The sequence below is a fragment of the Phycodurus eques genome, chromosome 4 (genome assembly GCF_024500275.1).
Source record: "Phycodurus eques isolate BA_2022a chromosome 4, UOR_Pequ_1.1, whole genome shotgun sequence".
Lineage (NCBI taxonomy): Eukaryota > Metazoa > Chordata > Actinopteri > Syngnathiformes > Syngnathidae > Phycodurus > Phycodurus eques.
In genome coordinates, this window is record NC_084528.1 from 23,673,420 (window position 1) to 23,687,329 (window position 13,910).

General features: G+C 41.8%; 1 protein-coding gene across 1 annotated transcript; it reads left to right on the forward strand.

Annotated features, from left to right (window-relative positions):
- The first annotated feature begins 1,042 nt into the window (after positions 1-1,042).
- On the forward strand, positions 1,043-11,974 carry LOC133401564 (SH3 domain-binding protein 5-like). The gene is given in 10 exon segments (XM_061674725.1): positions 1,043-1,164; positions 2,550-2,612; positions 3,695-3,823; positions 7,789-7,887; positions 7,889-7,954; positions 8,036-8,166; positions 8,882-8,924; positions 9,007-9,214; positions 10,305-10,658; positions 11,227-11,974. Coding segments are annotated over 10 exon segments (1,344 nt in total). The 5' UTR covers positions 1,043-1,125; the 3' UTR covers positions 11,439-11,974.
- Positions 11,975-13,910: the final 1,936 nt, after the last annotated feature.

Here is a 13,910-nt window from a genome sequence, read left to right on the forward strand (position 1 = left end):
GGAAGCTACTCGTGCCTAGCACATGCCCTACTAGTTGGACATAGTGTTACTAGTGCAGCAAAGTAGTTTAAGGTTGAATTGTGTACGAGTAGGCCAAAAGGGCCACTCGTAGTGAAAAAACCTTAGGAAAAAAAACTTTACGAGTGCACTGAATCCGCTTATTAGCGAGCGCCAAGAGCGTAATCGTACATGGATTTTAAGATGGACATTAAGGATATTAAGTAAATGCTCAAACGTCTTCTCATAGTGTGTGTGCGTGTCCATACGATCGACTCTTTGGTGCCAACACGCGCACGTGCGATCTCACTTAAACGTAATTGCGATTGCGAACCCCAAAGCGTCTCAGTCCCTTGGACAGCCAATGGCTGCCAATGGAGGCGACATGGAAGTAATGCTAATGGGCCTCCAACTGTGTTCCTTATTTCTGGGTGCTGCGTCTAATTGGATGAGATGCCCACGAAAGTGCTGCTGTGCGATGATAACAAAGCCTCATCTGTTGCCTTTCCTGAGAACTAGAAGCCAATGTCAATAACCTACATACAGTGTCGTACATACAGTACCGTGTGTGTGTGCTAAGGCACATTTTGACAGGGTCCAAAGAACAGCACCAGTCACACTGTGCTCCTGATTGGAACCCATTATCTGTGTGTGTTTGAAATGTGATCACCTTTTACAAGGTCCAAGAGCACAAAGAGTAAAAACTAACTATTTAAATGATTTTAAGGTGCACAGAACACGCTGTAAATGCCCAAAAAAATGCGTGTAATGTAGTTGGATTGATATTTGGAAAGAGTACACAGTTATTACAGCGTGCGAAACTGGCTGGACTATATGGATGTGAGGGGGCGTTACCGGAAGTGGTGGAACAGATGAGCTGTCAATCAAGCCAGGAGCGGAAGAGGCGGGTCAACAATCACACAAAACAAGAAGCGACATTTATGTACCGCGCTGTATTGGAGGAAACGGTGTGGAGGAAGAGGAGGGCAGTCGGGCCACGCTTCGGTTCTCTTCGGTTCCGTCGTGTTCGGAGATAGGAAACAAAGCAAGCGAGCGGAATGTGTTTTGGTGGCCTGGCTTGTTGACCATCTCCCGACTGTCGGCCGGGTCTTTGTCGGCTTTCGAACAATGGACTACGAGGACGAAGAAGTCGACCCCCGCATCCAGGTAGACACACGCTCCCTGGCATTCATATAATGTTTCTCATTTCAAACCTACGACGTCAAATATGTTGGAAATTGTCTTTTGCTGTGACTGACGACATCTGTAAGCCTTTTCCACACATTATTGCCATCCATTTTGTATCTGCTTCTAAAATACCAATGAATTAATATTATATGTGAAATCTGAATGGCAGCTGACGATAACAAAAAAAACAACAACGATGTTTTATGTTTATTTATTGAGTTATGTTATTACAACAACAAAACATTATTTGAACTTTTAACACTGTTCTAAAATATTAGAAAATAGAAAATACGTTCACATAAAGGATATACTTGAAATACATTTTATAATTTTTTTTTTTCAAATAAAACAGTTCTTAAAGATGGATTGTACATGGATTGTACTTACAAGTTAAATACAACTGAACTGTACTAAAATTATCCTGACACAATCAAAATTGACCAACAAAAGGTTCCTCCAATTTTCTTACAGACAAAGACACGTTTTTTATCTTTAACCGCAGTATATGAACTTTGCAGTGTAAGGTATATTGTCTTTTTTTTTTTTAAACAGGCACGGCAAAAAAAAAAAAAGTCAAATTTAGTTATGAGAAAAAAAAATATAAGGGCAAGTTGAAATAAAAAATTCCTCTCTGTGGTCGTCAAAACAGGAAGCGCAAACACACCTGCCAATTGAACATTTCTATATTTAATTCTTTATCATCAACAATTGACAAACGTGATCTGTAAAATTCTTTCACAGCAGAAAAAAATGGTTCTGGCATGCAGCTCGACAGAGTCGTCGTTCAGAATTCACTCTTCCCATAATCAAAACAGAACAAATCTATTTTCCAGCAGAAATGTAGGGGATCGTAAAACCGTTAAGGAACATTCTTAAGAGTCTACAAGTGTAAAAAAAAATAATAATAAAGTCACATTTTATCTTCACTATGGCGAGACTAATTAAAAAAATAAAATAAATAAATAAATATATAAATATATATATATATATATATATATATATATATATATATATGGATAGAGAGACAGAGAGAGATTTACTTATCCCACACACTAAACACATTTACACTAATTAAAATACCTTTTAAAGTATTTCTTTCTGCCTGTTGCCACTCTTTCGCTGTCGACCTGAGTGCTGCCTGGCATGTTGTGGCGCAACATGGTACTACACTGACAGCACACAACTGTAAATTCCGACTTGCCTGTAAACTCTAAAAACCCATTAAAAAAAAACATCGCTTAAAAATCTATTTTGTAGGTCCGTGAACAATGAACCGCGATATAGCGGGGTGACGCTATTATTATTATTATTGTTGTTGTGGAGAAATTGTGGTGTGACGTGTTGGTCTGTGTGGCGTTTTGCAGGGCGAGCTGGAGAGACTCAACCAGTCGTCAGGCGACATCAACCGATGCGAGACGGCCATGGAGGTCAGTGTGTTGGCGTGCAGTGAGCCATGTGCTGTGTGTCTATTGTGGCTAATATAGCGCTCACACTGTTCCACACACTTTGGAAATGAGTGCAGTCCCTCAAATGGGGAATTTCCACATTTGTGTTGGTGATTCAACACATATGTGCTTTAATCCTTGAGAATTTAAATTTGTTTTCAATCTAAATTTTTGCTTTCTTGACCTGCATGCTCAATAAAGTCTCCTAAAAATGACTACGAAAGTGTAATAACACCTGGCCACCTCATTAAGTACAAAAAAAGGTATTTATTTACAATATGCTTTACTATTTAATGTGTAGTATTTCATTTAAACTGCCCAACCCAGTGCCGTTCCCAAGGCCTGATAAATAATAAAGGGAAGATGTGACATTACAGTTGTAAGCTGCAAAAATTCAATGAGCCATTTGTAGCCATTTGTCGGTCAACTCAATTACAATTTTGATGATAATGACTCGCACCCGTGATTGAATTTTTGACAACTCGAGTATTTGAATCTAAAATGTTGCTTTGCTTTCATTGGCATTTTTTGCAGCATGAAATTAAATTGTGAGGGGGGAAATGTGACTGTGCACATTAAGAAATCCTATTTTCAATCAACGTGTGAGCAATCTGTGCCACGTCTTACTTTTTTATCTGGTTGTAGGTCAAGAGACGTCATAAAAAAGGTGAAAGTCTCACTCGTCTCTTTTATTACCAAATGATGTCTTGGTGAAGTCAGCAAATAGAGGAATCTCTGTCTGATGACGGGATTCTGTATTCACATTAACCATAATGAGCAACATTAAAATACTTTCAAATAATATTAAGTATGGGAAAACACTATACTTAAATAATTGTTCATATAAAATGTATTGCACATTAAAATTAAGGAATATTTGCACCTCAATATTTGAGAACAAAGTTCTAAAAGATTAAATGTATTGTACTTAAAATGTAAATACAACTGAACTCTACTTAACAAATGTGCTGGATTTAAAAAAAAAAAAAAAAAAAAAAAGACATTGTAACAGTTAGATTTATTTCACTTTTGGAATCACCAAACTCAACCGTCTGCTTTTTCAGGACGCCAGGCAGAAGTTCCGCTCGGTCCTGGTGGAGGCCACCGTTAAGCTGGACGAGCTGCTCAGCAAGATCGGGAAGCCCGTGGACGAGTCCAAGCCGTACTGGGAGGCTCGGCGTCTGGCCCGGCAGGTCAGTTATTTTTAATTCTTTTGTTCTACTTTGAAACAACATGCTGGCGCTTTGACTTTTAGCACCTTCATTCTTGTGTAAATGCAGGAATGTTATAACTGGAAAGTCCACAGTAGTCACTTCCTTTTTCTCAGAAACAGTTCATATGTTTATTGTGTACTGCATAAACTGTACAAGGGTTGCAGGGTATAATGATACTACTGTAGTATCGCGCGATACCTTGCCGTCGGAAATGAAAAGATATTTTTTGTAGCGTACTTTTGTGCAGTTTGGCAGATAGTGAACATTTCTCCCAAAAAGAGGCTCAGCGTTCTTGCTTGGCGTGCTTTATTCAGCCTCGTCTCCCACGCAACAAAAGCACGACAAGCGCGAAGGGACATCACCTGAAGCAAAAAAGAAGACAAGCGTCTCATCCACAGTACGCTTCAATTCCCAGTTGAAGTTGACTTTATGATTCTGACACCTAAAACAAGGAACTAAACATTTTACAATAAATGTTGTCACCAAATTGTTGAACCAAAACATCTCATTTCGGCAAACGAAAGTCCGCTAGCTTCATGCTAACGTATAATGTGAAACACCATAGACAGGCTGGCGGACACAAATGCAGCCTAAGTATGGATGAGTTGGTAGACAGACATTTTCTCTTTAATCAGACAGGATGAGTAAGTCAATAGCATGATTCTGTTGTAGATTGACTGTCCTATTAAACTTTTTTTTTTTGCTCTTATTGCTGACATTTTATGGTTGTCACCACTTGCCCTTGTAAAGTACTTTGAGGCCAAAGTCTTTGAAAAGTGCTGCGTAATAACGTTTAACTGTTTAACAAAGAGGATGACTAGATCAGAGGAGTGGCGCCGTTTAGTTTTATAGCCACTAAACGAGGACGTTACTGTGTCACTTTGAGCCTTCAAAGCTGCACTCAGATATGAGTAAATAGTCATAATTCACCACGTTAACTTGAATAGAGTCTCTGCAGAAAGTGGAGCCAGTCGCTGACCTTGTGCTGACCTTGCAGAACACTTGATGTGACGTGTGCAGTAAAAGTCAGGAGACGCTCATCGTGACGACGAAGTCCTTTTGATTGTGTGATTGCGAGTTGTGTGTGTGCGCTATTTGGATTAAAAAGACTGTTGTGCGCTGATGTCTTTGATGGTACACACGGCTTGGCACAAACGATCCTTGACACAATTAGACGCGACTCCCTGATGCTGTTTGCATCAGATAAAAATAGATTTGCCACAACACTGATGCTCCTTGTCTCTGGGAGATAAAATCAAGACTGGTGTTTTTGCATAGCAGCTTCTGGCTGCCAGGAAATTGGCGATTGTGAGTTTCCTTTGGGGGAAGTCAACCTTGAACTGTGTTTGAATCTTCGGAATTGTCACTGGCGGAAACTCGTGGAAGTAGCGGTACAGACTTTGTAGAACGAGTGGAATCAACCTCAGTAACTCATTTGAAGGAAATCTGAGTTATTTCGGCTATACATTTTTGCCTGGAGGAGGCCCTTCAAGGCGTTTGGTCAAGCTCTGATATTTTGGAGTTGCCTCAGAGATGATGATTCGTAATGACGAAAACGGAAAAAAATCTGAAATTGATTGCTATCCGTCCAATATCGTTAACCTAACAGCGTAATTGCTGGAAAGTCATTTTTAACTTAGTGGAACAAGATCAATAAAAAATAGCAATGTGCTTCCGAAAAATGTTTTTTTTTTTCTTTTCTTTGTATACGATTGTCAGTCATCCAGGGCGTGGTAATCTGCAAAGGTTGAATCGAGGCAACTGGACTCGTTTGTTGAATTTATTGTTTTCCTAAAACATAAAAAAAAATGACTTGGGCAATTATGCTGTTAGGCTAATGGTCAAATTTTGGCAGGAATCGAAAAGAATCTCTAGGGATAAATTGTTTGATCATCATGACCCAAAAAATGGCCACTTCAAACCAAATTGTTGCAAGGTTAAACTGGCTTCATGGGCTGGATTTAAAAAAAAAAAAAAAAAAAAGTTAAAAGTAGTTGAAAAAGCTGTTTTTGTTGTAGCTTAATGTTAAAATGGCTACTTTACTCTTTTCGGACAAGTCTTCTTAACGTGTGTATGCAGACATGCAGACTAGCTAACGCTTTGCCAGTTAACAGCCAGCCACTAACCTGCACTCACTTGCAGAGTCATCCCCCACCACATACACACACACACACACACACACACTCAAAATCAAAGATTATAGTGTGGAACTTGAGGATGGGACCCTAAGTAGACAACAATACCCTCACCTCACATGTGCATTTTAGTTTTTAATAATGCAAAATCCGTTTTTATCTGATGACTTGATTCATCGATGGGTTAATGGGTAGAATAATCAGTTCTAAAAATATTGGATAGCTGCAGCCCTCGATGAATGTACGGAATGAATATAAGCAATTCTTAACATTATAAAATTAACTGCCGTATTTGCAGTGTGGTTCGGTCCCTATCCCCACCAAATAGCGACGGTTTACTGTGCTAGAAAATGTCACTAGGATGAGCACACACAGGGGCTCTATTGAACTGCGAGATTAGCATTGGGGTCAAGTGTGGTGCATGCTGGGGGAAGATGCGAGGATGTGAGCTGACTCATTTAGGTCAACGCGATGAAGCTAAAAAGTGAAAATTCTCTTCCCAGGCTTTGTTCTGGAGCAAAGTGATGAGTGAGCTGCTTTCACTGCCATGAAGTTCCCATCCCACTTGCTCCTTTTTTCATTCCATTTGACCTTTTTTTTTTTATCTGTGTGTGTGTGTGTGCGTGCTTGCATCACACTGATAAGTCATGCTAGCAATAACAATCAGTAGATACAAAGTCTACACACCTGTGATCACCTGCCAGGTTGATGAGGAGGGAAAAAAATGAGACCAATATAAATCTTTTCAAAACTTTTTCCACCATTAATGGTGACCTATAACCCACTGATTAACACCAAGTTCAGCTCTTCTAGTAGACCTTTTCTGACATGTTTTCACTTTCCAGCAGAAGGTTTTGTGCTCACACTGACAGACTGATTGGTATTTGGACCTGTTCATAATTGGCCTATTTCCACCTGAAGAAAAACAGCCCCGAAGCATCAACCAATCTTTTCCCTTGTTGATTATGAACACAGAATTTATGGTCTGAAGCTAATGTGTCACTGTGAAGGCAAACTGGGACAAAGCAGAAAAATCTAAGACTTTGTCATGTTGCATTTGCTTGCTTGTTAGCCAAAATAGTTTTTTCTTATATTTATACATGTAAGGATCTGATTATTAAGCAGAAAAACCGTTTCTGGTGGCCAAACAGTAAACAATGACGCGGTCACGCTGAAATTTGACCGCAGCCGACCTCGCACTAGCACATTTTGAGATGTCAGCGTTTGCGTTGAGACGACAACATCAGCTGGACGAGGGTCCGCGGACACAACAGCGGCGAGTGTAGATCCCCTCCGACCACATGACCACAACAAGGCAGCGTTTGTTAACCAGCGACGCTAATAGAGTTGCCTGGAGCATGCGGCGATGTCAGTGTTTTGGCTGTTGAGGGAGTGATTCAGTCGAGATTTCGTTTTCTATCGGTAAATTTTGATGCGACTCCTCCAGGATGGTTAGAAACGTGATCGCCTGCATTGAACCTGGACAGCAGCACGGTGAACAAGTGGCTAGCACGTCCGTCTCAGAGTCCTGATGTTCGTACATCCACTATACTTGTATGTTGCAGATTTTTGTTGAAGAGTGATTGTTTTTATGGATTTTTACGAAGGATGCATGAGTAGCGACACTTGGTATCGTATCAGGCCGATACAGGCCCTATTTCAAGGTATCCGGTACTCGTGAAGGCTGCCGATACCGGCTAAAAATTCTGACATCGAGTAATACCTCAAGCACGTATTGAGCGCGGCCACCATTTGCATGAAAGCAATCAATCACTTGAGAATTAAACGAGTCCCTCGTGTGGCCTCCAGGCCCAGCTGGAGGCCGAGAAGGCCACGCAGAACTTCCAGAGATCCTCCGAGGTCCTGCGCGCCGCCAAGGAGACCATCTCGCTGGCCGAACAGCGCATCCTTGGATGAGGACCGCCGGCAGTTTGACTCGGCCTGGCAGGAGATGCTCAACCACGCCACGCAGCAGGTGAGCCTTTGGGCTCCTTTCGCCTCCACGACTCAATTTTGTACCGAGAACGGGCCAATGAGCTCCGATTGGCTGTCGCAGGTGATGGAGGCGGAGCTCGAGAAGGCCCGAAGCGAGGTGGCGCACAAGGAGACGGCGGACAATCACACGGCGGCCAACGCTCGTCTGAAGCAGCTGGAGAAGAAACTCAAACGCACCATCAACAAGTCAAAGTAAGAAACACGGCCGCATGACACCTAAACAGTGAAAGCGATTTCATTGAAAAGTACAACGAAGAGATCAACACAACAGCATCCCAAAATCATGTTCTATCGCTAATTTGTCACGCTTATAGCTAATTTATCACACCGTTATTGATTTAAAATGGTAGACTATGGCGCTGGCGCAAACGACTGTGGTTCTGTCATCTCAAAATATTTTTCAAAGGTCTTAAAGCAATGAGAGATGCAATAAATACAGTGTTGAGCTGACTAACACGCCAAATAGGCGGAAATGAATCTGTACACAGTTTATGTTGATGGCTGATTGTTTCTGCACCAAAGCATGACAGCAATCTCTTTTTAAGAAAATAAGCTTATTAAAGTGTATCCAACTTATTTTCACTCTGTCTAAAAAGACATCCAGGCTTTCAATCTTGAGGCGCCATAATGCCACATGTCTCCCGCAATGTTTTACAACACTTCTCAGAAAGTTCCAGCATTTGGAGCGTTAATAGATTTGTTATCAAGCTATTTTCAAGACAGACCAATGGTATTGATTTGTGAAAAAAAATGTCAAATTGGCCATATTTGGACATACAAGGTTTCTGCCCGACAGCGAGAATAATGAATAAGAAGAAAGGGGAAATATTAGAGAAAAGGAATGTTTTGCATCCAATTATGTTGTACTCTTTTGTGTTTTCCTCCTCTGATGTCTTTTCCTCCACAGGCCTTACTTTGAGATGAAGGCCAAGTTCTACCTGCAGCTGGAGGTACGTGACACGGGCTCTGCATCATTCCTTTCGAAACTGACCGTCCGACTGCCATGTTAACACATTTTTTTTCCCCGCGCAGAACCTGAAGAAGACGGTGGACGAGCGTCAGGCCGAGCTGTCACAAGCCAAGGCCGCGTACAAGGCGGCCCTCGGGAACCTGGAGGCCATCTCGGACGAGATCCACGAGCGGCGTCGCAGCTCGGTCATGGGCCCGCGGGGACGGGGCGTCGGCGCGGAGGGCGACGGCCTCGGCGGTGCCGGGGACCAATCGTCCGATGGCATTTCCGGTAAGAAAAATATAAGACGTTACCTCACTACAGTGTAGGCTTGCCGGGGTGGGGAATTTCCGGTAAATGTTCGTAAGTCAAAATTGGACGTATCCGCAAGCTTCAGATACGCCACTGCCGTAGTGAAGGGGGAAAAAATATTGAGCGATAAAATGCTGTAATGCCTGCGGGAAAGGAGAGCTGTAGTTGCAGATGCACGTTCAGCCGTTTATTGAATGGGACAAACAGTCAAACAAAATGAAAACGCTCGCAAGGAGCAGACGATCGCAGCGAACTAACTGGCCGCTTGGCTTGTCACGGCAGTTCCTGATGTCACTCACTGGGCCACGCCCCCTTAAAGGCACCCACACACAAATGCAACCATATGGACAGTTATTACACTTTATAAAACCAGGTTGTTTCTTTACATTGTCTTTTATTACATTTTATTGTGTTTTTTTTGCCACACAATGCTGTTTTTCTTTTCTTAATTACAAACTACGGATGTACAAATTTACTGATACTGAGTACCCATACTACTAGTACTTTTGATACATAAAATGTCAATGAACACAATGACATATAATTGTGATGCATTTTTTCAGACGCACATGATGAGTAGCGCTAACTACTGGCGAGGAGGACCTATTCGATAATCCGATTTTTTTGTTTAGTTTTAAGTATCGGTGGCTGGTATCGGCAGCCCTCATGAGTACCCCATACCTTGAAATAAGGTACCCGGTATCGGTACTCGTCCATCCCTATTAGAAATGTGTAACCAAAAAAAATGGTGTTTGTTTTTGGGGGTCCGGATCGCATTCATGGAATTTAAATGGGGAAAATTGATTTGAGTAAATTGAGTTATAAGCTTGTTTACAAAATGAATTCAACTCTTAAGTCAAGGTACGTTGATGGCGTGTGAGACTCTTAAGGAGATTTAAAATAATCACTTTGGCATTTAGCCTCCATTTTGTGTTCTATGTCGCTCATGACGGTGCGTTCAAGGGCAGCTGGGAAAAAGGAACAGATGACGATTCTCACCGTTTTTTTTCTACATCCTCTTCTTTTCCTCTTTCTTCCTTCAACTCATTCTCTGCGGCGCCCCCTGCAGTGATGTCGGTGTGTTTCGACGACGACGCGTGCGGCGTTGGCAGCGTGGCGTCCGAGGAAGACTCTGAGACGCGTTCCACGTGCAGTCTCGGTTCTTCTCCCAGCAGCCCGCAGGAGTTCCGGTCGCCGTGTTCCTTCGCCACCTCCTCCTCTTCCTACCGCGCCTCCTCCTCCTCCGCCTGTCCGTCACCGACTCCGTCGTCCTCCTCTTCCTCCTCCTCGCCTCCCTCCAGGCCCTGCAGCCTGGACCTGCCCGGCTCCGTCTCTCTGTCGGACTTCGGCCTCATCTCGCCCGTGCTGGGGCCTCGCAGCGATTGCAGCGGGGCTTCGTCGCCCGAGTGCGACCTGGAGAGAGGTGAGTGACCTGTGGTCGGAGGCAACTTTTGCTCTTTGTTTTGGTCCAAACTCGACATTTCTTGTAGGTGTTCCTAATACTATCCCAAATGTAACGTTTAACTTCCTCAAAGTTTCCCATTGCTTTTGTCCAACCTCAGTTTCTTTTTCACTTACTTACTGTAGGCGTCCTAATACTTCTGTCCACCTCCAAAATTGTTTTCCATTTCCAAATTTTGGTACAAACTCCACATTTTCTTCACTTCTCATAGGTGTCCCAATACCTCTGTACAAAATTCCACATTTTCTGTACTTTTATCACATCCTGTAGCCTTTATTTACCTTTATTTTAATTAATTTTGTAATTTTCTCTCGGCTTCCCGAACACTCAGTAGGTGTAGCAGGCAATACCTGTGTCCAAAGTCCACTTAAAACATTTTAAAAAAAAAAATATATATATATATATATATATATATATTATAGGGGGTGACCTTAGTTTCACATAGTTGGCACCTTATTACCAAACTTTGTGTTCATGCCATTTGCGGTCTGTGACATAGGAGCCCCAACCTTTCTCTCCTGCGTCGCAGGCGAGCGGGCGGAAGGCGCCGAGGTGACGCTGGACAACGGGCCGGCCGCCATCAGCAACAACCAGAACAACAACGGCCGTGTGACGGCCGCCACCAAGAGGGGCTTCAACCTGGAGGCTCGCTTCAGCTTCCTCAACCTGCGACGCCAACGCAGCGACGCCAACAACACGGACAACTTTTCCCAGAAGGCCGTAGTGGTCAAAGGACTGTGAGGAACCACCACGAGAACATTTGGATCGCGTCGTCATCTTTTACACTCCATTCACGAATGACTTGAACTTTTTGGCCTGATGTTTGACTCTCAATGATGGAGACTGGTCGAAACAATACCATACTTTTTGTCTATTCCTCTTCAATAGAACTGAAATGGAAACAAAACTCTTCCTCATCCACTTTAGTATCTCTTCGTCCTTGTCGATTCCTTCCACTTCGATGGAAGGTGACAGCGAGCTTAATGACGTGTTAGTGAAGGTGTCACGTGTGGGAATGTTGAATAAAGAAAATGTTGCACTGTTGAACCATCCTGTTGAAAAAAAATATATATATTCACCCACTTGTTGATTGTAGTTGTGTTTGGAGAACGAGAGGTCGTAAATGTGGCTTCCTTCCAGCTGGAGATACCCTCGGTGACCTCTTCAGTTCCCGGAGTTGAAATGTCCCAATACTTTTTTCAATACTCTACATTTTCTTCTCCACTTTCAGGAAGTGGAAAAGTGTTATCAGTTCCTCTCTCTGTCCCAATAATTTCTTCAAACTTCTCATTTTCCTCCAGTAGGTGTCCCAATACCTTTGTATAAACACCTCAGATTCTTCACGAAGACGTCTTCACTTCTCGCAGATGCCCTGCACTTAAGACCAAAGTACCGCAGCGAAACGTTTCTTTCCCATGATGACATTGTCAGCTTTTTACAGCCTTGATGAAGCATCTTCACATTTCGCGTGGATTCCGTGCTGAGAGGAATATTTACAAAATATGTCAATTAGATTGTATAGGCAACTCAGAAGACACTTGATTAGGTACACCTCACTACTGGACGTTAAGGTGACAAGATGACGGCAGAAGAGACTTCGGGATGTTTGCATCGGTAATGAGGTCAATTTGTTGTTTCAAAATAAATTAGGGTTCTTAACAAGGGTTGTGGTTTCAAAGTAGGGTTTCAAGACGGAGCTCAGTTTTAAATTACGGTTTCAAACAATGGTTTCAGAGTAAGGGTAAAAAGTAGGGTTTCCAGTCAAGGTTTGGAGAGTTTCAAATGAGAGTGAGAGTGTGCAAGTCGGGTTTCAAGGTAAGGTTATGGTTTAAAAAGAAGGTTTCAATCCAGGGTTTAGGTTTCAAAGAAGAGTTTCAAAAGAGGGTTCAGGTTTCAAATTAAGTACCCTTTGCTTGAAACCCTAACCCTGTTTTGAAAACCTTACTTTAAATCCTTAACCCTGTTTTGAAACCTTAAAACTCTTTGAACCCTACTTTGAAACCCTAACAATGTTTTGAAACCTTAATTTGAAACTCTAAACCTGTTTTGAAACCCTAACTGTTCTGAAACCCTACTTTGAAACTCAAACCCAGTTTTGAAACTCCAAAACTCTTGAAACCCTACTTTGAAACCCTAACCCTGTTTTGAAACACTACTTTGAAACCCTAACCCAGTTTTGAAACCCTAAAACTCTCTTGAAACCTTGTTTTGAAACCCTAAAACTCTCTAGAAACCTGACTTTGAAACCCTAACCCAGTTTTGAAACACTAAAACTCTCTTGAAACCTTACTTGGAAACCCTAACCCAGTTTTGAAACCCTAAAACTCACTAGAAACCTGACTTTGAAACCCTAACCCAGTTTTGAAACACTAAAACTCTCTTGAAACCATACTTTGAAACCTTAATTTGAAACACTAAAAGTCTCTTGAAACCCTACTTCAAAACACAAACTTTGTTTTGAAACCATACTTTGAAACCCTAACCCAGTTTTGGAACCCTAATTTGAAACACTAAAACTCTCTTGAAACCCTACTTTGAAACCCTAAGCCTGTTTTGAAACCCTAAATTGAAACCCTAAGCCTGTTTTGAAATCCTAATTTGAAACCCTAACCGTTTTGACACCACACTTGGAAACCCTCACCCTGTTTTGAAACCCTATTTTGAAACCCTAAAACGCTCTTGAAACCTTACTTTGAAACCCTAACCCAGTTTTGAAACCCTAAAACTCTCTTGAAACCTTACTTTGAAACCCTAACCCTCTTTTGAAACCGTACTTTGAAACCCTAACCTTGTTTTGAAACCATACTTTGAAAACCTAACCCAGTTTTGAAACCTTAATTGGAAACCCTGAAATTCTCTTTAAACCCTATTTTGAAACCCTAACCGTTTTGAAACTCGACTTTGAAACTCTTAACCCAGTTTTGAAACTCTAAAACTCTTTAAACCTACTTTGAAACCATAACAGTTTTGAAACTCTACTTTGAAACTCAAACGCAGTTTTGAAACTGTAATTTGAAACCCTAAAACTCTCTTGAAACCTTACTTTTAAACCCGACTTTGAAACTGTAATCCTTGATTTGAAACCATAAGCCTGTTTTGAACCCCTAATTTGAAACCCTAACCCTGTTTTGAAACCTTACTTTGAAACCCTAACCCAGTTTTGAAATCCTAATTTGAAACCCTAACCGTTTTGAAACCACACTTTTAAACCCT